At 38.9% G+C, this 24,800-nt stretch overlaps 1 protein-coding gene across 1 annotated transcript in view; it reads right to left on the reverse strand.

The window, feature by feature from the left end:
• Positions 1-24,800, reverse strand: part of LOC121951898 (solute carrier family 22 member 23-like) — an 87,613-nt gene that overhangs the window by 23,662 nt on the left and 39,151 nt on the right. Inside the window, exons 5-7 of the mRNA XM_042498388.2 lie at positions 24,501-24,628; positions 16,880-16,982; positions 16,020-16,255 (exon numbers count right to left, since the gene is read on the reverse strand). Of these exons, the coding sequence (XP_042354322.2) occupies positions 16,020-16,255; positions 16,880-16,982; positions 24,501-24,628 (467 nt within the window). The remainder of the gene's footprint in view (positions 1-16,019; positions 16,256-16,879; positions 16,983-24,500; positions 24,629-24,800) is intronic.

Below are 24,800 nucleotides of genomic sequence, written 5' to 3' on the forward strand. Positions count from 1 at the left end.
CGAAAAAAGTCAAATTTGGACCCCTCCTAAAAATAGCTGAAAACCACCTAGAATAGCTTGTAGAGACGCGCCATTATGCACAAAGTGGAAATAAAGGCCAAAAAGGGCCAAAAACCTCAAAATTTAGCATGTGAAAAAAATGGACAAAAGAGGCAATAGTATAGTATGGCGAAAAAAGTCAAATTTGGACCGCTCCTAAAAATAGCTGAAAACGACCTAGAATAGCTTGTAGAGACGCGCCATTATGCACAAAGTGGAAATAAAGACCAAAAAGGGCCAAAAACCTCAAAATTTAGCATGTCAAAAAATGGACAAAAGAGGCAATAGTATAGTATGGGGAAAAAAGTCAAATTTGGACCCCTCCTAAAAATAGCTGAAAACCACCTAGAATAGCTTGTAGAGACGCGCCATTATGCACAAAGTGGAAATAAAGACCAAAAAGGGGCAAAACCTCAAAATTTAGCATGTCAAAAAAATGGACAAAAGAGGCAATAGTATAGTATGGCGAAAAAAGTCAAATTTGGACCCCTCCTAGAAATAGCTGAAAACCACCTAGAATAGCTTGTAGAGACGCGCCATAACGCACAAAGTGGAAATAAAGGCAAAAAAAAGGCCAAAAACCTCAAAATTTAGCATGTGAAAAAAATCGCCAAAAGAGGCAATAGTATAGTATGGCGAAAAAAGTCAAATTTGGACCCCTCCTAAAAATAGCTGAAAACCACCTGGAATAGCTTGTAGAGACGCGCCATTATGCACAAAGTGGAAATAAAGGCCAAAAAAGGCCAAAAACCTCAAAATTTAGCATGTGAAAAAAATGGACAAAAGAGGCAATAGTATAGTATGGCGAAAAAAGTCAAATTTGGACCGCTCCTAAAAATAGCTGAAAACGACCTAGAATAGCTTGTAGAGACGCGCCATTATGCACAAAGTGGAAATAAAGACCAAAAAGGGCCAAAAACCTCAAAATTTATCATGTAAACAAAATGGACAAAAGTGGCAATAGTATAGTATGGCGAAAAAAGTCAAATTTGGACCCCTCCTAAAAATAGCTGAAAACCACCTAGAATAGCTTGTAGAGACGCCGCCATTATGCACAAAGTGGAAATAAAGAACAAAAAAGGCCAAAAACCTCAAAATTTAGCATGTCAAAAAAATGGACAAAAGAGGCAATAGTATAGTATGGCGAAAAAAGTCAAATTTGGACCCCTCCTAGAAATAGCTGAAAACCACCTAGAATAGCTTGTAGAGACGCGCCATAACGCACAAAGTGGAAATAAAGACCATAAAAGGCCAAAAACCTCAAAATTTAGCATGTCAAAAAAATGGACAAAAGAGGCAATAGTATAGTATGGCGAAAAAAGTCAAATTTGGACCCCTCCTAAAAATAGCTGAAAACCACCTAGAATAGCTTGTAGAGACGCGCCATTATGCACAAAGTGGAAATAAAGACCAAAAAGGGCCAAAAACCTCAAAATTTAGCATGTCAAAAAAATGGACAAAAGAGGCAATAGTATAGTATGGCAAAAAAAGTCAAATTTGGACCGCTCCTAAAAATAGCTGAAAACGACCTAGAATAGCTTGTAGAGACGCAGCCATTATGCACAAAGTGGAAATAAAGACCAAAAAGGGCCAAAAACCTCAAAATTTTAGCATGTCAAAAAATGGACAAAAGAGGCAATAGTATAGTATGGCGAAAAAAGTCAAATTTGGACCCTCCTAAAAATAGCTGAAAACCACCTAGAATAGCTTGTAGAGACGCAGCCATTATGCACAAAGTGGAAATAAAGACCAAAAAGGCCAAAACCTCAAAATTTAGCATGTCAAAAAAATGGACAAAAGAGGCAATAGTATAGTATGGCGAAAAAAGTCAAATTTGGACCCCTCCTAGAAATAGCTGAAAACGACCTAGAATAGCTTGTAGAGACGCGCCATAATGCACAAAGTGGAAATAAAGACCAAAAAGGGCCAAAAACCTCAAAATTTAGCATGTCAAAAAAATGGACAAAAGAGGCAATAGTATAGTATGGCGAAAAAGTCAAATTTGGACCGATCCTAAAAATAGCTGAAAACGACCTAGAATAGCTTGTAGAGACGCCATAATGCACAAAGTGGAAATAAAGACCAAAAAGGCCAAAAACCTCAAAATTTAGCATGTCAAAAAATGGACAAAAGAGGCAATAGTATAGTATGGCGAAAAAGTCAAATTTGGACCCCTCCTAAAATAGCTGAAAACCACCTAGAATAGCTTGTAGAGACGCGCCATTATGCACAAAGTGGAAATAAAGACCAAAAAGGCCAAAAACCTCAAAATTTAGCATGTCAAAAAATGGACAAAAGAGGCAATAGTATAGTATGGCTAAAAAAGTCAAATTTGGACCCCTCCTAAAAATAGCTGAAAACCACCTAGAATAGCTTGTAGAGACGCCATTATGCACAAAGTGGAAATAAAGACCATAAAAGGCCAAAAACCTCAAAATTTAGCATGTCAAAAAAATGGACAAAAGAGGCAATAGTATAGTATGGCGAAAAAAGTCAAATTTGGACCCCTCCTAAAAATAGCTGAAAACCACCTAGAATAGCTTGTAGAGACGCGCCATTATGCACAAAGTGGAAATAAAGACCAAAAAGGGCCAAAAACCTCAAAATTTAGCATGTCAAAAAAATGGACAAAAGAGGCAATAGTATAGTATGGCGAAAAAAGTCAAATTTGGACCCCTCCTAGAAATAGCTGAGAACGACCTAGAATAGCTTGTAGAGACGCGCCATAATGCACAAAGTGGAAATAAAGACCAAAAAGGGCCAAAAACCTCAAAATTTAGCATGTCAAAAAATGGACAAAAGAGGCAATAGTATAGTATGGCGAAAAAAAGTCAAATTTGGACCCTCCTAAAAATAGCTGAAAACCACCTAGAATAGCTTGTAGAGACGCCGCCATTATGCACAAAGTGGAAATAAAGGCCAAAAAGGCCAAAAACCTCAAAATTTAGCATGTGAAAAAAATGGACAAAAGAGGCAATAGTATAGTATGGCGAAAAAAGTCAAATTTGGACCCTCCTAAAATAGCTGAAAACCACCTAGAATAGCTTGTAGAGACGCCATAATGAACAAAGTGGAAATAAAGACCAAAAAGGGCCAAAAACCTCAAAATTTAGCATGTCAAAAAAATGGACAAAAGAGGCAATAGTATAGTATGACGAAAAAAGTCAAATTTGGACCCCTCCTAAAAATAGCTGAAAACCACCTAGAATAGCTTGTAGAGACGCCATTATGCACAAAGTGGAAATAAAGACCAAAAAGGGCCAAAAACCTCAAAATTTAGCATGTGAAAAAAATGGACAAAAGAGGCAATAGTATAGTATGGCGAAAAAAGTCAAATTTGGACCGCTCCTAAAAATAGCTGAAAACGACCTAGAATAGCTTGTAGAGACGCGCCATTATGCACAAAGTGGAAATAAAGACCAAAAAGGGCCAAAAACCTCAAAATTTAGCATGTCAAAAAAATGGACAAAAGAGGCAATAGTATAGTATGGCGAAAAAAGTCAAATTTGGACCCCTCCTAGAAATAGCTGAAAACCACCTAGAATAGCTTGTAGAGACGCGCCATAACGCACAAAGTGGAAATAAAGGCAAAAAAAAGCCAAAAAACCCAAAATTTAGCATGTCAAAAAAATAGCCAAAAGAGGCAATAGTATAGTATGGCGAAAAAAGTCAAATTTGGACCCCTCCTAAAAATAGCTGAAAACCACCTAGAATAGCTTGTAGAGACGCGCCATTATGCACAAAGTGGAAATAAAGGCCAAAAAAGGCCAAAAACCTCAAAATTTAGCATGTGAAAAAAATGGACAAAAGAGGCAATAGTATAGTATGGCTAAAAAGTCAAATTTGGACCGCTCCTAAAATAGCTGAAAACGACCTAGAATAGCTTGTAGAGACGCGCCATTATGCACAAAGTGGAAATAAAGACCAAAAAGGGCCAAAAACCTCAAAATTTAGCATGTCAAAAAAATGGACAAAAGAGGCAATAGTATAGTATGGCGAAAAAAGTCAAATTTGGACCCCTCCTAAAAATAGCTGAAAACCACCTAGAATAGCTTGTAGAGACGCGCCATTATGCACAAAGTGGAAATAAAGACCAAAAAGGGCCAAAAACCTCAAAATTTAGCATGTCAAAAAAATGGACAAAAGAGGCAATAGTATAGTATGGCGAAAAAAGTCAAATTTGGACCCCTCCTAGAAATAGCTGAAAACCACCTAGAATAGCTTGTAGAGACGCGCCATAACGCACAAAGTGGAAATAAAGGCAAAAAAAGGCCAAAAACCTCAAAATTTAGCATGTGAAAAAAATCGCCAAAAGAGGCAATAGTATAGTATGGCGAAAAAAGTCAAATTTGGACCCCTCCTAAAAATAGCTGAAAACCACCTAGAATAGCTTGTAGAGACGCGCCATTATGCACAAAGTGGAAATAAAAGGCCAAAAAAGGCCAAAAACCTCAAAATTTAGCATGTCAAAAAAATGGACAAAAGAGGCAATAGTATAGTATGGCAAAAAAAGTCAAATTTGGACCGCTCCTAAAAATAGCTGAAAACGACCTAGAATAGCTTGTAGAGACGCGCCATTATGCACAAAGTGGAAATAAAGACCAAAAAGGGCCAAAAACCTCAAAATTTAGCATGTCAAAAAAATGGACAAAAGAGGCAATAGTATAGTATGGCGAAAAAAGTCAAATTTGGACCCCTCCTAGAAATAGCTGAAAACCACCTAGAATAGCTTGTAGAGACGCGCCATAACGCACAAAGTGGAAATAAAGGGAAAAAAAAGGCCAAAAACCTCAAAATTTAGCATGTCAAAAAAATGGACAAAAGAGGCAATAGTATAGTATGGCGAAAAAAGTCAAATTTGGACCCCTCCTAAAAATAGCTGAAAACCACCTAGAATAGCTTGTAGAGACGCGCCATAATGCACAAAGTGGAAATAAAGACCAAAAAGGGCCAAAAACCTCAAAATTTAGCATGTGAAAAAAATGGACAAAAGAGGCAATAGTATAGTATGGCGAAAAAAGTCAAATTTGGACCGCTCCTAAAAATAGCTGAAAACGACCTAGAATAGCTTGTAGAGACGCGCCATTATGCACAAAGTGGAAATAAAGACCAAAAAGGGCCAAAAACCTCAAAATTTAGCATGTCAAAAAAATGGACAAAAGAGGCAATAGTATAGTATGGCGAAAAAAGTCAAATTTGGACCCCTCCTAGAAATAGCTGAAAACCACCTAGAATAGCTTGTAGAGACGCGCCATAACGCACAAAGTGGAAATAAAGGAAAAAAAGGCCAAAACCTCAAAATTTAGCATGTGAAAAAAATAGCCAAAAGAGGCAATAGTATAGTATGGCGAAAAAAGTCAAATTTGGACCCCTCCTAAAAATAGCTGAAAACCACCTAGAATAGCTTGTAGAGACGCGCCATTATGCACAAAGTGGAAATAAAGACCAAAAAGGGCCAAAACTCTCAAAATTTAGCATGTCAAAAAAATGGACAAAAGAGGCAATAGTATAGTATGGCGAAAAAAGTCAAATTTGGACCGCTCCTAAAAATAGCTGAAAACGACCTAGAATAGCTTGTAGAGACGCGCCATTATGCACAAAGTGGAAATAAAGACCAAAAAGGGCCAAAAACCTCAAAATTTCGCATGTGAAAAAAATCGCCAAAAGAGGCAATAGTATAGTATGGCGAAAAAAGTCAAATTTGGACCCCTACTAAAAATAGCTGAAAACCACCTAGAATAGCTTGTAGAGACGCGCCATTATGCACAAAGTGGAAATAAAAGGCCAAAAAAGGCCAAAAACCTCAAAATTTAGCATGTGAAAAAAATCGCCAAAAGAGGCAATAGTATAGTATGGCGAAAAAAGTCAAATTTGGACCGCTCCTAAAAATAGCTGAAAACGACCTAGAGTAGCTTGTAGAGACGCCATAATGCACAAAGTGGAAATAAAGACCAAAAAGGCCAAAACCTCAAAATTAAGCATGTGAAAAAAATCGACAAAAGAGGCAATAGTATAGTATGACGAAAAAAGTCAAATTTGGACCCCTCCTAAAAATAGCTGAAAACCACCTAGAATAGCTTGTAGAGACGCGCCATTATGCACAAAGTGGAAATAAAGACCAAAAAGGGCCAAAAGCCTCAAAATTTAGCATGTGAAAAAAATGGACAAAAGAGGCAATAGTATAGTATGGCGAAAAAAGTCAAATTTGGACCGCTCCTAAAAATAGCTGAAAACGACCTAGAATAGCTTGTAGAGACGCGCCATAATGCACAAAGTGGAAATAAAGACCAAAAAGGGCCAAAAACCTCAAAATTTAGCATGTCGAAAAAATGGACAAAAGAGGCAATAGTATAGTATGACGAAAAAAGTCAAATTTGGACCCCTCCTAAAAATAGCTGAAAACCACCTAGAATAGCTTGTAGAGACGCGCCATTATGCACAAAGTGGAAATAAAGACCAAAAAGGGCCAAAAGCCTCAAAATTTAGCATGTGAAAAAAAATGGACAAAAGAGGCAATAGTATAGTATGGCGAAAAAAGTCAAATTTGGACCGCTCCTAAAAATAGCTGAAAACGACCTAGAATAGCTTGTAGAGACGCGCCATAATGCACAAAGTGGAAATAAAGACCAAAAAGGGCCAAAAACCTCAAAATTTAGCATGTCGAAAAAATGGACAAAAGAGGCAATAGTATAGTATGACGAAAAAGTCAAATTTGGACCCTCCTAAAAATAGCTGAAAACCACCTAGAATAGCTTGTAGAGACGCGCCATTATGCACAAAGTGGAAATAAAGGCCAAAAAAGGCCAAAAACCTCAAAATTTAGCATGTGAAAAAAATGGACAAAAGAGGCAATAGTATAGTATGGCGAAAAAAGTCAAATTTGGACCCCTCCTAGAAATAGCTGAAAACCACCTAGAATAGCTTGTAGAGACGCGCCATAACGCACAAAGTGGAAATAAAGACCATAAAAGGCCAAAAACCTCAAAATTTAGCATGTCAAAAAATAGCCAAAAGAGGCAATAGTATAGTATGGCGAAAAAGTCAAATTTGGACCCTCCTAAAATAGCTGAAAACCACCTAGAATAGCTTGTAGAGACGCCGCCATTATGCACAAAGTGGAAATAAAGGCCAAAAAGGGCCAAAAACCTCAAAATTTAGCATGTGAAAAAAATGGACAAAAGAGGCAATAGTATAGTATGACGAAAAAAGTCAAATTTGGACCCCTACTAAAAATAGCTGAAAACCACCTAGAATAGCTTGTAGAGACGCGCCATTATGCACAAAGTGGAAATAAAGACCAAAAAGGGCCAAAAACCTCAAAATTTAGCATGTCAAAAAAATGGACAAAAGAGGCAATAGTATAGTATGGCGAAAAAGTCAAATTTGGACCTCCTAAAAATAGCTGAAAACCACCTAGAATAGCTTGTAGAGACGCGCCATTATGCACAAAGTGGAAATAAAGACCAAAAAGGGCCAAAAACCTCAAAATTTAGCATGTCAAAAAATGGACAAAAGAGGCAATAGTATAGTATGGCGAAAAAAGTCAAATTTGGACCCTCCTAGAAATAGCTGAAAACCACCTAGAATAGCTTGTAGAGACGCGCCATAACGCACAAAGTGGAAATAAAGGCAAAAAAAGGCCAAAAACCTCAAAATTTCGCATGTGAAAAAAATCGCCAAAAGAGGCAATAGTATAGTATGGCGAAAAAAGTCAAATTTGGACCCCTCCTAAAATAGCTGAAAACCACCTGGAATAGCTTGTAGAGACGCGCCATTATGCACAAAGTGGAAATAAAGGCCAAAAAGGCCAAAAACCTCAAAATTTAGCATGTGAAAAAATGGACAAAAGAGGCAATAGTATAGTATGGCGTAAAAAGTCAAATTTGGACCCCTCCTAAAAATAGCTGAAAACCACCTAGAATAGCTTGTAGAGACGCGCCATTATGCACAAAGTGGAAATAAAGACCAAAAAGGGCCAAAAACCTCAAAATTTAGCATGTCAAAAAAATGGACAAAAGAGGCAATAGTATAGTATGGCGAAAAAAGTCAAATTTGGACCCCTCCTAAAAATAGCTGAAAACCACCTAGAATAGCTTGTAGAGACGCGCCATTATGCACAAAGTGGAAATAAAGACCAAAAAGGGCCAAAAACCTCAAAATTTAGCATGTCAAAAAAATGGACAAAAGAGGCAATAGTATAGTATGGCGAAAAAAGTCAAATTTGGACCCCTCCTAAAAATAGCTGAAAACCACCTAGAATAGCTTGTAGAGACGCCATAATGCACAAAGTGGAAATAAAGGAAAAAAAGGCCAAAACCTCAAAATTTAGCATGTCAAAAAATGGACAAAGAGGCAATAGTATAGTATGGCGAAAAAAAGTCAAATTTGGACCCTCCTAAAAATAGCTGAAAACCACCTAGAATAGCTTGTAGAGACGCCATAATGCACAAAGTGGAAATAAAGACCAAAAAGGGCCAAAACCTCAAAATTTAGCATGTCGAAAAAATGGACAAAAGAGGCAATAGTATAGTATGACGAAAAAAGTCAAATTTGGACCCCTCCTAAAAATAGCTGAAAACCACCTAGAATAGCTTGTAGAGACGCCATTATGCAGAAAGTGGAAAAAAAGACCAAAAAGGGCCAAAACCCTCAAAATTTAGCATGTCAAAAAAATGGACAAAAGAGGCAATAGTATAGTATGGCGAAAAAAGTCAAATTTGGACCCCTCCTAAAAATAGCTGAAAACCACCTAGAATAGCTTGTAGAGACGCGCCATTATGCACAAAGTGGAAATAAAGACCAAAAAGGGCCAAAAACCTCAAAATTTAGCATGTGAAAAAAATAGCCAAAAGAGGCAATAGTATAGTATGGCGAAAAAAGTCAAATTTGGACCCCTCCTAAAAATAGCTGAAAACCACCTAGAATAGCTTGTAGAGACGCGCCATTATGCACAAAGTGGAAATAAAAGGCCAAAAAAGGCCAAAAACCTCAAAATTTAGCATGTGAAAAAAATCGCCAAAAGAGGCAATAGTATAGTATGGCGAAAAAAGTCAAATTTGGACCGCTCCTAAAAATAGCTGAAAACGACCTAGAGTAGCTTGTAGAGACGCGCCATAATGCACAAAGTGGAAATAAAGACCAAAAAGGGCCATAAACCTCAAAATTTAGCATGTCAAAAAAATGGACAAAAGAGGCAATAGTATAGTATGGCGAAAAAAGTCAAATTTGGACCCCTCCTAAAAATAGCTGAAAACCACCTAGAATAGCTTGTAGAGACGCGCCATTATGCACAAAGTGGAAATAAAGACCAAAAAGGGCCAAAAGCCTCAAAATTTAGCATGTGAAAAAAATGGACAAAAGAGGCAATAGTATAGTATGGCGAAAAAAGTCAAATTTGGACCCCTCCTAAAAATAGCTGAAAACGACCTAGAATAGCTTGTAGAGACGCGCCATAATGCACAAAGTGGAAATAAAGACCAAAAAGGGCCAAAAACCTCAAAATTTAGCATGTCGAAAAAATGGACAAAAGAGGCAATAGTATAGTATGACGAAAAAAGTCAAATTTGGACCCCTCCTAAAAATAGCTGAAAACCACCTAGAATAGCTTGTAGAGACGCGCCATTATGCACAAAGTGGAAATAAAGACCAAAAAGGGCCAAAAACCTCAAAATTTAGCATGTGAAAAAAATCGCCAAAAGAGGCAATAGTATAGTATGGCGAAAAAAGTCAAATTTGGACCCCTCCTAAAAATAGCTGAAAACCACCTAGAATAGCTTGTAGAGACGCGCCATTATGCACAAAGTGGAAATAAAGGCCAAAAAAGGCCAAAAACCTCAAAATTTAGCATGTGAAAAAAATCGCCAAAAGAGGCAATAGTATAGTATGTGAAAAAAGTCAAATTTGGACCCCTCCTAAAAATAGCTGAAAACCACCTAGAATAGCTTGTAGAGACGCGCCATTATGCACAAAGTGGAAATAAAGACCAAAAAGGGCCAAAAACCTCAAAATTTAGCATGTCAAAAAAATAGCCAAAAGAGGCAATAGTATAGTATGGCGAAAAAAGTCAAATTTGGACCCCTCCTAAAAATAGCTGAAAACCACCTAGAATAGCTTGTAGAGACGCGCCATAATGCACAAAGTGGAAATAAAGACCAAAAAGGGCCAAAAACCTCAAAATTTAGCATGTCAAAAAAATGGACAAAAGAGGCAATAGTATAGTATGGCGAAAAAAGTCAAATTTGGACCGCTCCTAAAAATAGCTGAAAACGACCTAGAATAGCTTGTAGAGACGCACCATTATGCACAAAGTGGAAATAAAGACCAAAAAGGGCCAAAAACCTCAAAATTTAGCATGTCAAAAAAATGGACAAAAGAGGCAATAGTATAGTATGGCGAAAAAAGTCAAATTTGGACCCCTCCTAGAAATAGCTGAAAACCACCTAGAATAGCTTGTAGAGACGCGCCATTATGCACAAAGTGGAAATAAAGACCAAAAAGGGCCAAAAACCTCAAAATTTAGCATGTCAAAAAAATGGACAAAAGAGGCAATAGTATAGTATGGCGAAAAAAGTCAAATTTGGACCCCTCCTAGAAATAGCTGAAAACCACCTAGAATAGCTTGCAGAGACGCGCCATAACGCACAAAGTGGAAATAAAGGCAAAAAAAAGGTCAAAAACCTCAAAATTTTGTATATCAAAAAAATGGCCAAAAGAGGCAATAGTATAGTATGGCGAAAAAAGTCAAATTTGGACCCCTCCTAAAAATAGCTGAAAACCACCTAGAATAGCTTGTAGAGACGCGCCATTATGCACAAAGTGGAAATAAAGACCAAAAAGGGCCAAAACTCTCAAAATTTAGCATGTAAAAAAAATGGACAAAAGAGGCAATAGTATAGTATGGCGAAAAAAGTCAAATTTGGACCGCTCCTAAAAATAGCTGAAAACCACCTAGAATAGCTTGTAGAGACGCGCCATTATGCACAAAGTGGAAATAAAGACCAAAAAGGGCCAAAAACCTCAAAATTTAGCATGTCAAAAAAATAGCCAAAAGAGGCAATAGTATAGTATGGCGAAAAAAGTCAAATTTGGACCCCTCCTAAAAATAGCTGAAAACCACCTAGAATAGCTTGTAGAGACGCGCCATTATGCACAAAGTGGAAATAAAGGCCAAAAAAGGCCAAAAACCTCAAAATTTAGCATGTGAAAAAAATGGCCAAAAGAGGCAATAGTATAGTATGGCGAAAAAAGTCAAATTTGGACCCCTCCTAAAAATAGCTGAAAACCACCTAGAATAGCTTGTAGAGACGCGCCATAATGCACAAAGTGGAAATAAAGACCAAAAAGGGCCAAAAACCTCAAAATTTAGCATGTCGAAAAAATGGACAAAAGAGGCAATAGTATAGTATGACGAAAAAAGTCAAATTTGGACCCCTCCTAAAATAGCTGAAAACCACCTAGTATAGCTTGTAGAGACGCGCCATTATGCACAAAGTGGAAATAAAGGCCAAAAAAGGCCAAAAACCTCAAAATTTAGCATGTGAAAAAAATGGCCAAAAGAGGCAATAGTATAGTATGGCGAAAAAAGTCAAATTTGGACCGCTCCTAAAAATGACTGAAAACAACCTAGAATAGCTTGTAGAGACGCGCCATTATGCACAAAGTGGAAATAAAGGCCAAAAAGGGCCAAAAACCTCAAAATTTAGCATGTCAAAAAAATGGACAAAAGAGGCAATAGTATAGTATGGCGAAAAAAGTCAAATTTGGACCCCTCCTAAAAATGGCTGAAAATGACATACAATAACTTGTAGAGACGTGCCATAGCATACAAAGTCAAATAAAAGGTTAAAGAAGGCCACAAACCTTATAATTTAGCATGTCAAAAAAATAGCCAAAAGAGGCAATAGTATAGTATGGCGAAAAAAGTCAAATTTGGACCCCTTCTAGAAATAGCTGAAAACGACCTAGAATAGCTTGTAGAGACGCGCCATAATGCACAAAGTGGAAATAAAGACCAAAAAGGGCCAAAACCCTCAAAATTTAGCATGTCAAAAAAATGGACAAAAGAGGCAATAGTATAGTATGGCGAAAAAAGTCAAATTTGGACCCCTCCTAAAAATAGCTGAAAACCACCTAGAATAGCTTGTAGAGACGCGCCATAATGCGCAAAGTGGAAATAAAGACCAAAAAGGGCCAAAAACCTCAAAATTTAGCATGTCAAAAAAATGGACAAAAGAGGCAATAGTATAGTATGGCGAAAAAAGTCAAATTTGGACCCCTCCTAGAAATAGCTGAAAACGACCTAGAATAGCTTGTAGAGACGCGCCATAATGCACAAAGTGGAAATAAAGACCAAAAAGGGCCAAAAACCTCAAAATTTAGCATGTCAAAAAAATGGACAAAAGAGGCAATAGTATAGTATGGCGAAAAAAGTCAAATTTGGACCCCTCCTAGAAATAGCTGAGAACGACCTAGAATAGCTTGTAGAGACGCGCCATAATGCACAAAGTGGAAATAAAGACCAAAAAGGGCCAAAAACCTCAAAATTTAGCATGTCAAAAAAATGGACAAAAGAGGCAATAGTATAGTATGGCGAAAAAAGTCAAATTTGGACCCCTCCTAGAAATAGCTGAAAACCACCTAGAATAGCTTGTAGAGACGCGCCATAATGCACAAAGTGGAAATAAAGACCAAAAAGGTCAAAAACCTCAAAATTTAGCATGTCGAAAAAATTGACAAAAGAGGCAATAGTATAGTATGGCGAAAAAAGTCAAATTTGGACCCCTCCTAAAAATAGCTGAAAACCACCTAGAATAGCTTGTAGAGACGCGCCATAATGAACAAAGTGGAAATAAAGGCAAAAAAAGGTCAAAAACCTCAAAATTTTGCATATCAAAAAAATGGCCAAAAGGGGCAATAGTATAGTATGGCGAAAAAAGTCAAATTTGGACCGCTCCTAAAAATGGCTGAAAATGACATACAATAACCTCTAGAGACGTGCCATAGCATACAAAGTCAAATAAAAGGTTAAAGAAGGCCACAAACCTTATAATTTAGCATGTCAAAAAAATGGCCAAAAGAGGCAATAGTATAGTATATGAAAAAGTCAAATTTGGACCCCTCCTAAAAATAGCTGAAAACCACCTAGAATAGCTTGTAGAGACGCGCCATAATGCACAAAGTGGAAATAAAGGCAAAAAAAAGGTCAAAAACCTCAAAATTTTGCATATAAAAAAATGGACAAAAGAGGCAATAGTATAGTATGGCGAAAAAAGTCAAATCTGGGCCGCTCCTAAAAATAGCTGAAAACCACCTAGAATAGCTTGTAGAGACGCACCATAATGCACAAAGTCGAAATAAAGACCAAAAAGGGCCAAAACTCTCAAAATTTAGCATGTCAAAAAAATGGACAAAAGAGGCAATAGTACAGTATGGCGAAAAAAGTCAAATTTGGACCGCTCCTAAAAATAGCTGAAAACAACCTAGAATAGCTTGTAGAGACGCACCATTATGCACAAAGTGGAAATAAAGACCAAAAAGGGCCAAAAACCTCAAAATTTTGCATGTGAAAAAATCGCCAAAAGAGGCAATAGTATAGTATGGCGAAAAAAGTCAAATTTGGACCCCTCCTAAAAATAGCTGAAAACCACCTAGAATAGCTTGTAGAGACGCGCCATTATGCACAAAGTGGAAATAAAGACCAAAAAGGGCCAAAAACCTCAAAATTTAGCATGTCAAAAAAATGGACAAAAGAGGCAATAGTATAGTATGGCGAAAAAAGTCAAATTTGGACCCCTCCTAAAAATAGCTGAAAACCACCTAGAATAGCTTGTAGAGACGCGCCATAATGCACAAAGTGGAAATAAGGGCAAAAAAAGGTCAAAAACCTCAAAATTTTGCATATCAAAAAAATGGCCAAAAGAGGCAATAGTATAATATAACAAAAAAAGTCAAATTTGGACCGCTCCTAAAAATGGCTGAAAATGACCTAGAATAGCTTGTAGAGACGCGCCATAATGCACAAAGTGGAAATAAAGACCAAAAAGGGCCAAAACTCTCAAAATTTAGCATGTAAAAAAATTGGCCAAAAGAGGCAATAGTATAGTATGGCGAAAAAAGTCAAATGTGGACCGCTCGTAAAAATGGATGAAAACGACCTAGAATAGCTTGTATAGACGCGCCATAACGCACAAAGTGGAAATAAAGGCAAAAAAAGGTCAAAAACCTCAAAAATTTGCATATAAAAAAATGGCCAAAAGAGGCAATAGTATAGTATGGCGAAAAAAGTCAAATTTGGACCCCTCCTAGAAATAGCTGAAAACGACCTAGAATAGCTTGTAGAGACGCGCCATAATGCACAAAGTGGAAATAAAGACCAAAAAGGGCCAAAACTCTCAAAATTTAGCATGTAAAAAAATTGGCCAAAAGAGGCAATAGTATAGTATGGCGAAAAAAGTCAAATGTGGACCGCTCGTAAAAATGGATGAAAACGACCTAGAATAGCTTGTATAGACGCGCCATAACACACAAAGTGGAAATAAAGGCAAAAAAAACATCAAAAACCTCAAAATTTAGCATATCAAAAAAATGGCCAAAAGAGGCAATAGTATAGTATGGCGAAAAAAGTCAAATCTGGACCGCTCCTAAAAATAGCTGAAAACCACCTAGAATAGCTTGTAGAGACGTGCCATAGCATACAAAGTCAAATAAAAGGTTAAAGAAGGCCACAAATCTCATTATTTAGCATGTGAAAAAAATGGCCAAAAGAGGCAATAGTATAGTATGGCGAAAAAACTCAAATGTGGACCGCTCGTAAAAATGGATGAAAACGACCTAGAATAGCTTGTATAGACGCGCAGTAGGAGAAGAACTGGAAATGAATGCAATAAAAGGCTAAAAACCTTACAATTTAGCATTTTAAAAAAATGGCCGCTCCTCAAAATAGCTGAAAACGACATAGAATAGCTTGTAGACAAGTGCCATAACATACAAAGTGGAAATGAATGCCATAAAAGGCCAAAACCCTAACTATTTAGCATGTCAAAAAAATGGCCAATAAGGCAATATTATAGTATGTCGAAAAAAGTCAAATTTTGATCGCACCTAAAAATGGCTGAAAACAACCTAGAATAGCTTGCAGGGACGCACCATAGCATACAAAGTAGGAATAAAGGCCAAAAACCTAAGAATTTAGCATGTCAAAAAATGGCCAAAAAGGCAATAGTATATGTTAGTATGTCTTTTTTGGATCATGGATCCTCCATAGTTAGTTCAAGTCTCTTTGTCTACCTCAAGGTATGGCTTGTAGTCCAAATCAGCATAAAAAAGTCATATGGCTATATCATTAAAAAAGTCAGGTAATAGTTTATTGTTGGCTATTAGTCATATTTGGTAGCATAATAGCACAGCCAGAAATATTAATTTAGGTGGGTCTGTAATATATAAGGTTTGCAAGAAGTGACCTGCAGATCAACCAAAATAGGTTTTCACTCATTATTTTAAGGTCGTAGTATAGCATGTCATAAAAAGAAGTCATGGTATAACATTTCATAAAATTTCATAAAATTGTCAAGGTGCAGAGGATAAGATGTATAAAATAGTTTTTTTCTCGTTAGGATTCCTTTAGTTTTCATTGTTCAGGAGTTTTTTAACGGGAGCGAGCCCGGTCACTTAAAAAAGTAAAAATACAGAATATAGGAGTTTCACATTAAATGAACAGTGTTTTTCCAGCACTTTTAGACTCACAGGGCTGGGGTATAGGGGCACACGAAAACACAATAATTATTATTTTCAGGCAATTATGCACTAAAGAAAACATACTTTGTATATTATATTCTGTTCCTACCAATATATCGCCCTAACTGGACCTCTAAATCCTGTTACAGAGTGTTTTTCAAATTGAGTACTGCCATAGATTTTTAAAACCAGTAAACAACACTGTGGTATCATCCTGAGTGGAAATGTGTTTCTCATAAAGTACTTACAATTAAGCAGGCCCAGCTGCAGAAGTGATGCCAGGGCAGTGATGATCATAAACATGAGAAGGCCGCCCCGCCGCCCCATCAGGCCCACTGCCGGACACAGCGCCATGCAGGATGCCACCGCAATCCCCGCCATGGTGTAATAATCTGCATAGAAGTTATGGAACATGGTCGTCTCCTGAGCTTCAGGGTCCATCATGCTGCGAGCAAAGCAGTGGTGGATCCCATAACCTGTTAGCCTGGGTACAGAACACACATGGGGCTAGGTTAGGCGATACTAGTGGTTAAAGTATGTACAGTAGGAGAGAAATAAGTGAATGATAAAAAGAGACAAAAAAAAGCAAGAAGAAACCGCACACATGTAAACACTGACTTACTGACACACAAACACACAAACACCAAGCATACACGAGAACAGGAGCAAACACTCACACACTTTCTCTCCTGGTTGTCTAATGTTTCGTAAGGACACAGCTCATGTAAAATTTATGCTGACTTGGGGAGTTGAGGGGATACCGTGCACTGAGGCAGAGCTGTAGCTGGGTCGGCCCAGCGAGAGACGAGGTCTCAGATGGAGAGAAGAGGAGAGATCCCACCAGAGATGAAAAGAGAGAGCAGCACAGAAATGGAAGGGCAAAAGCATTGAGGGCTACTGATCAATGCTTTATCGAACCTTCAGGTTCATAGTGCCATCTTGACTGCACAAAATGGCGCATTTGACTGGCATTGCCTCGCCCCGAACAGGCATACAAGCACACACATGCATTCCCTTTTTTTCTCTCAGCTTTTAGATCTTCCTACACACGTACACACCTTGACTTTAAACTGTTTTCTGAGTACTGATACAAAAAACAAATACTTACGAGTTGACGCAGAGCACAACAATATTCTTCCACAGGTTTCGTGTCCCAACCATTTTCACAATGCAAGTCTTCTTCGGTTTCTTCTGAAGAGCTCTCTGCAATTCTAGAAACAAGCAGACGTGTTAATCTGAGACTGACTGTGTCTGACTTTTGAGGCCAATATACATATTTTAGCTTTAAAATGCAAAGAGTGCAAAGTGTGGTCGTTTTGAATAGTACAAAGTGAAATGGTATGCCTATTAGGACTGCAAAGAATGATTATTTTCATTGTTGATTAATCTTTCAGTTAATTTCTCAATTAATCAAATAGTTGTTTGGTTTCTAAAATGTCTGAAAATGGTGAGAGATGTTGATTAGATTCTTTTTCTGAAGCCCAAGATAATGACCTTAAATGTCTTATTTGGTCCACAACCCAAAGATATTCAGTGTACTGTCATTGTGGAGTGAATAAAGCAGAAAATATTCATATAAAAAAGGATGTAATGATGAGATTATCTTTTTTTGAATGAATGGATGAATCTTTATTGTCATTGTACATGTACAATAAATTAGATGCAATCCTGTAAAATGCAAAGCATATTCAATATATAAATATTATATACATATATATAAAGAAAAAGGACAGATTTAAAAGTTCTAGAAAAAACACATACAAACCATGCAAACCGTATCACATTCTGCAGGTAAACATTGCACGATTCATCTCCATGACATTGCATAGATTATTTCAAAATTTTGGCAGTGTTAAGTGCAGTTATTGATGTTGGGTAAAAACTATCCTTGAGGCTATTTGTTCTTGTTCTTATGGACCTGAAATGTCCGCCTGAAGGCAGCAGTTCGAACAGGGAATGTCCAGGGTGTGATGGGTCTTTTCAAACGTTCTTAGCTCTGCTGAGACAACGGGATCTGTAACGATCCTCCAGGGAGGGGAGGGGGCAGCTGATGATCCTCTGGCTGGTGGTGACGACTGTTTGGAGTGCTTTCCTCTCTGCTGCTGTGCAGCTGGAAAACCACACACAGGTGCAGTATGTGAGGACGCTTTCTATGGAGGAGCGGTAGAAGGACACCAGAAGTCTGTGGATGAGGTGGTTCTTCCTGAGGATCCTCAGGAAGTAAAGTCTCTGCTGTCCCTTTTTTTTTTAAACCAGTGCTGTGGTGTTTGTGCCCCAGGTCAGGTCATCCTCAATGTGCACCCCCAAGAACCGGAAGTCAGAGACTCTCTCCAAACATTCACCACTGATGTGGAGGGGCTGAATGTCTGTTTTATTCATCCTAAAGTCTATAATGAGCTCCTTGGTTTTGTTAGTGTTTAGGGCCAGGTTGTTGTCGGTGCACACGGTGACAGCTGCTTTACCTCGTTCCGGAAAACAGACTCATCCGCTCCAGAGATGAGCCGCACTATGATGGTATCATCCACAAAATTGATGATGCTGTTGCTGGAGCGGATGGGGGTGCAGTTGTGAGTGTAGAGGGTGTAGAGGAGGGGGCTCAGAACACAGCCCTGTGCTCAGCCTGAAGACTGAGGAGATGTGGGCCCTCTGGGAACGTTCTGTCAGGAAGTCCTTAATCCAGAGGCAGATGGAGTGAGGCAGTCCCAGGTCTGACAGTTTGGTCACCAGTCTGTGAGGCAGGATGGTGTTGAATTCAGAGCTGAAGTCCACAAAGAGAAGCCTATCATAGGTCCCCTTCTGCTCGAGGTGGGTCAGGGCAGTGTGAAGAACTGTGGCTATGGCATCCTCTTTGGACCTGTTAGCTCTGTGTCAAAACTGGTGTTTATCAAACCTAGGTGGGAGGCTTGAGATGATGTAAGACCTGACCAGCTTCTCAAAGCATTTCATGATGACAGGCGTCAGTGCCACTGGCCGATAGTTGTTCAGGCTGCTGATGGTGGACGTTTTGGGCAGTGGAACTATGGTTGATGTCTTAAGGCAGGGTGGGATGATGGATCGAGACAGGGACTGATTGAAGATCTTGATGAAGACCCCAGTCAGCTCATCTGTGCAGTCCTTCAGAACTCATCCAGGACCGCCATCAGGTCCTGCAGCTTTCCTGGGGTTCACCGCCTTCAGAGTGTGCCTCAATTCATGCTCCTCCACCGTGAGGATGAAGCTGCCATGGGCTGGTGAATCTGACGCAGCTGCTAAAGGTGGCTCCACCTCAAAGTGGGCAAAGAAGTGGTTAAGCCCTTCTGCCAACAACGCATCACCATCCACTGCTGTAGGGTCACTGGATCTATAGCTGGCGATGTGTTGAACCCCCTGCAACACCTGCCTTGCGTTTTGACTGTGGAAGAATTCCTCAGTCTTCCTCTTGTAAGCAGCTCTTGGCCTCCCAGATGCCTCTTTTCAGGTCAGCTCTGGCAGCACTGTATTGTGCCCCATCACCAGACCTGAAAGCGGTGTATCTCATCCTTATTAGGTACTGAACATCTCTTGTCATCCAGGGCTTCGCGTTGGGATAGATCCGGATACATCTGTCCACAGTGAGAGAGTCCATGCAATATTTAATGTAGCACAGGACAGCTGCTGTGTACTCCTCCAGGTCCTGATGTTCAAAAATGTCCCAGTTGGTGCTTTCGAAGCAGTCCGGCAGCTGGTGGATGGCACACTAAGGCTAGGTTTTTATAGTTGTTGTTGTTGTGGTAAGAGCACTTTTCCTGAGGGGGGTGTATGCTAGAATTAAAAGCAAGGAAATGTGGTCAGACTTGCCCAGGTGTGGTTGTTGTTTTGCCCTGTAGCTATGTTTGATGTTGGAGAACTCCTTGTCCAATGTATTTGCTCCCCTAGTGGCACATTTACCATGCTAATGGAATTTAGGGAGCACTGCTTTTAAATAAACATGGTTAAAGTCCCCCACTATGATGTGGACAGCCTCAGGATACATGTTCTAATGATTGCTGATTGTGCGGTGTAAACATCCGAGGGCCGAGTTAGCATTAGTATCCAGCGAAATGTTCACAGCAGTTGTCATGACCACAGAAAACTCTTGGGGAAGCTAAATGGGTCTGCACTTAACACTCACAAACTCCAGGTCCAGGGAGCAGTGACTCTCTACAGTCTTAGTGTTCATGCACCAACTGTTGTCTGCATACACACACAGCCCTCGTCCTTTGCTCTTACCGAAGTCTCTGGTCCTGTCATGGCGGTGTACTGTGCGGCCTGCTAGCTCGATAGCAGTATCTGGAATGAATGGATGAAGCCAGGTCTCTGTCACCAGCAGAACGCAACTGTCTTTGACGAACTTGTTCGTTGCAACCTATAGCTTCATTTCCTCCATTTTGTTTGCGAGGGATCTTGCATTGGTGAGAAAGATACTCGGAAGTGGTGGCTTGTGTGGATGCTTCTGTAGCCTCTCCAGGACGCTGGCTGTGCAGCCTTGCTTTTGCCTCCTGTCTTGGCGCTGCCTCCGTCTCCTGCCCGCTGGGATGGTAATCCATGGATTGCCTGGGGGCCTGGCTATTTTTTTTTTTTTAATTGTCAGTGTACAAAACCTGTACATGAACAAGGCAATATTCACATTCTTTTCATAACTGCAAATTAAATGGGAACAATTGTAGTAAACAAGATATGACATCCCATTAGTTAATAATGCTCAGATGAACATTTTTTCCAAGGAAGGACAATAAATAAATAAATACAAAAAAATAGAAAAGAAGTCAAAATAAATCATCCAATATTCAAGGGGGATATACAGTTTACATTAAAATAATAAATAATTCATCTAACACACAAAATGATGTATGGTTTCGTAAAAAAAAATAAACCATTTTATAAACTATTGCATATCAAAAATAAATCACCATATATACTGGGAATATACCATTTTACATCAGTTTTCTGCGTCAGGAGAAAATTCTTTTAGACTGTCGAACATTTTTTTGCCTTTCATTAACCTTAAGGACTTTAAGTACAACTTAAATTCTTTCAAGAAAGTCACAAAAATGGGGGATGGGGGGGCCTGGCTATTTTACACCGGGATGTGGTGAGAGCTGAGAAACTCGGCTGTAACAATCTGCTCGCTGAGTAATAGTATTTTTAGGAGATTGTGTTGGCTGTAGATGTTGTTCGCACAGCAGAGTGTTGTCTGGACGAGTAACAACATGAACAAAAACAGCCAAAAAGAGCACTGGGGGAGCATTGAAGTGCTGGGTCTGTGCGCGCCGCCATCTTGCCTGTCTGTTGTCTGCTGTCCACTCAATCCATTATCAAATAGTTGGTGATTAATGTAATAGTTGCCAATTAAGTGATTAATCAATAATCATTTGCAGCTATTATGATAATGTCTATGCTTATGTTGCCTTCGGACACATGGTCACTACAAAAATGCATTGTTGTTCCTTTTTGCCACAATTGTATTGTATTGTACTTTATTTGTTATTTACATCTATTGCATGTCTGTCCGTCCTGGAAGAGGGATCCCTCATCATCCTCGACCGCTCTCCCTGAGGTTTCTTCCTTTTTTTCCCCCTGTTACAGGGGTTTTTTTTCGGGGGTTTTTCCTTGGGTAATGTGAGGGTCTAAGGGCAGAGGGATGTCGTACACTGTAAAGCCCTCTGAGGCAAACCATGTTTTGTGATAATGCGCTCTATAAATAAAATTGAATTGAATTGAATTTTGTTCCAAAATTAACTATTTTAGCATCATTACATATTATTATTTCTGTATACAAAATATGACTTGTATTTTTGTTATTATAGTTTTTCTGAGTTAAGATTTTTACTCTACAACATTCACTCATGCTGTTGTTTATGTACTGTGACTGATCTGTAAAAATAAGAAACATTCTGTAAAATATTTTGGTTTTGAATGTAAAGGATATCTGATGCCACACTTCATTGCCGTGGCAATGTTCCCTCTTTAACTAAAACCTGTAATATTTGTGCCTAGTTTCCTTTTTTAATACTTTTTGTAATTACCTCCCACATTTGAAAGGACTGGAAACCCTTGTACCAGTATGACAAAGTCATAAAACCAGAGACAACTCTTGACAGTTTATTGGCATCTCTTATAGAGATCTGAATCTGTCTCGAGCCCAGGCCTGCACGTTTGCTCTCTCATCAGTTTCAGCAAGGTTTCAGCCAACATATACACTGATTTCAATTAATCTGTAAAAAGGTGATATAAGTCAATATTTTCAGCCTACTTATATATCCGTAAGGCTCTTTATCATGTATTGTTGAGTTATCAGGTCAAAGTCCAGCAGCTGTCAGAGACCTCTAAAGAGTCAAACAAGGACGTCCCTGATTCATTGCAACCACAGAAAATTCCACATGCATTTTTAATGAGGACATTTCATCCCACGCGACTCGTCTCCTGCTGCTCTGTGAGACAGGTATGGCAAAGCTCACAGAAGGACAGGAACAGTTTCCAAGAAGGCAACACTCCTAACCCGCAGGTGAGAGTGTAGCGTGGCACATGGTGGATGTTTTGGTATCACTACTGTGGGTAGCCACAGAAACACAGCACTGCTTCGCGATACTGCATGTTCATGTTTACTGAGACACGTGACGGCATTCCACACCGCCACAAGGTTATCTCAGGCGGCACCAGTCATGTTTTCCGGTGATCCCCTGGCAAGGCTTCAAACCTCTGAGTTAGACCATCTATGCAAATCCTTCCGCTCACTTTCCAAAGATGACCTAATCAGCATTTGCACATGCATCTGTCATATCAGAGTGCTTGAAGAAGTTGCTCAACTCTTCCACCAGATAGTACATTCAGTGCCCAACATTGTACTTAGTGCTGAGCGGTTAAAAGTGAGGAAATATTACTGGCAAGGTTGGGGACAGCCAGTAACTATAAAAACAAGAGTGGATAAATTAATGTCTATGGCAATGTACCTTTCTCAATGCTGCATCAGCACAAAGTCTCCAAGCTCTAAAAAAGTGCAGTCAATTTCACACTGAGTGGTTCCTCTTTGAGCCTTTTCCCAGCAGTGGCACTGTTTTTTCTAAATGGATTGATAAATACAGTCGGGACAAAAATGGAAAAAAGTAGACCATGGTAAACAGCGCTGTTGAAGCTTAATGCAAATGCAATCTGTTATGCCACTTAACAACACAGTTCACTATGCTCTTTGCCTCTGGCAGGTCTTCTGAGTACAGACACATTTAACCTGGGGTCAAAGTGCACGAGCTGTGTCCATCTGCCGTGTGCACAGTATTGTGTCAGCTCATGTCCACCCACCCAGGCTGTAATGGAGTTAATGAACGTTCTAGAGTGTCATAATGTAATGTTCAACATCCACTGCTACCTCTGTAGTGGTCTGTTACTATGGTAACCAGACAGGAAACAGATATAACCTTGTCAACTTGTCTTATTTAGGAAAGCACAGCTGGGGGTATTACAACACACATGTGCCGACTACTTTAGAATCTGGGCAAAGAAAGAATAAAGATGTATTCTGAATTTGTCACACTACGAAAAAATTATTTACTCAGCCACATTTGAATGATTTAAAAAAATTGCCAAGTATATAAAATTAGGTTTCAAAATTCAGATTTCACTGCAAAATGATTACTCTTGACTTTCATTCTGCTCTTTGGTACAAGGATCCTCAGACATACAGGCAGCAACACAGAGGAAGAGAGACTCTGCACTCTAAGGCTCTGAGATAACATTATCTTCTCTTTTCAGCATAGAAGTGGTGAATTTAAAGCTCACATCAGTCTAATTTGACACAGTCTCTGACTTTTGTTTGATATCAAGTGGTGGCAAAAAAAATGCACTTTGGCAAAAAAAATGCACTGTGCCGAGTCGTTGTTAGCACCATTAGCTTCTTTAGTATATTACATTCACATCACTGCCACATTTAACGTCCCAAAAAGTCCTGTCCAAACTGATAAACTTTATATAGAAAAAAAAACATATTGTCAAGAATTCGTATTTCCTGGCCAAATCTGATTCAACTGAGTCATTCTGAGTTGGGTTTTAAACGTGCCTATGCTTACAAACACATTTCTAATTGTGCTTTACCCAGCCTTTAACATTAAAAAAAAAGTCGACAAATGCATATAGTAATCACAATACATCACTGTTTTTTTATCTGAAATAACAACTGATTCTAACCTCACATGAAAAAAACAAACTAAGATGGTAATAAATGCAGTTAAGTTTAACTTGTCGAATATCTGTCATATGAAAAACTGTCTGACTAATAAGGCAGCAACACTTGATTTCAATGCCACATTTGTCATGTTGTTTATACCAGCTGGGCAGAAGTCCCTTGTACCACATTTAAACCTGCACAGTCAGAATACCACCTGGCTTTTAAGGTACTTGACTGTGAGCAAACCATTCGTCACCACTCTTGCTGCTTAAGAAATCATGATTTACTGAGCTTGTCTTGTTTATAAGATTCTGCATGACTTGCCCATCCTCATTTGTTTTCCTAAAGCAGAAAACAAATGATGACACACTACATCTGTGGCAAGAGGGGATTGTGCAATACCTATGTGGAGGTCTGCCTTCAGACACATTCTCAGTGAGAGCAGGACATGGAACAGTTTGAAAACACTTATCAGAGACTATGACACATATTGTCCATTTAAAAACGACCTAAAATCGTGGCTAAAAGAAAATCAAGTGTTTCTCCATACTCTCTGTGTTCATGTATTCATTACCTGAGATGATATTATCAGGGTCAATTTCCATGTTCGCTTGGTTTTTCTTTGCTATGTGTCCCATTATCCACTTGGAGCGGCAGTACTGCTGAGTGGCCAGCAGCCAACGCAGTGACTCAGGGAAGATCCTGTGAAAAAGACGGGGGATGTCCTCGTTATTAACACATGAAAAATCATTCCAAATGAAAGGAATGCTCCTTTTAAAATGCTGATTAAAATCTCTATTAACCAGGAAAATAAACCAGTTAGAAATCTTCCACATATTTCGAATTAAATGCGGAAAATAAATCAGAAATGGTA

This window comes from Plectropomus leopardus, chromosome 12 (assembly GCF_026936395.1).
Source record: "Plectropomus leopardus strain MGB_pleo_1.0 chromosome 12, ASM2693639v1, whole genome shotgun sequence".
Classification (NCBI taxonomy): domain Eukaryota; kingdom Metazoa; phylum Chordata; class Actinopteri; order Perciformes; family Serranidae; genus Plectropomus; species Plectropomus leopardus.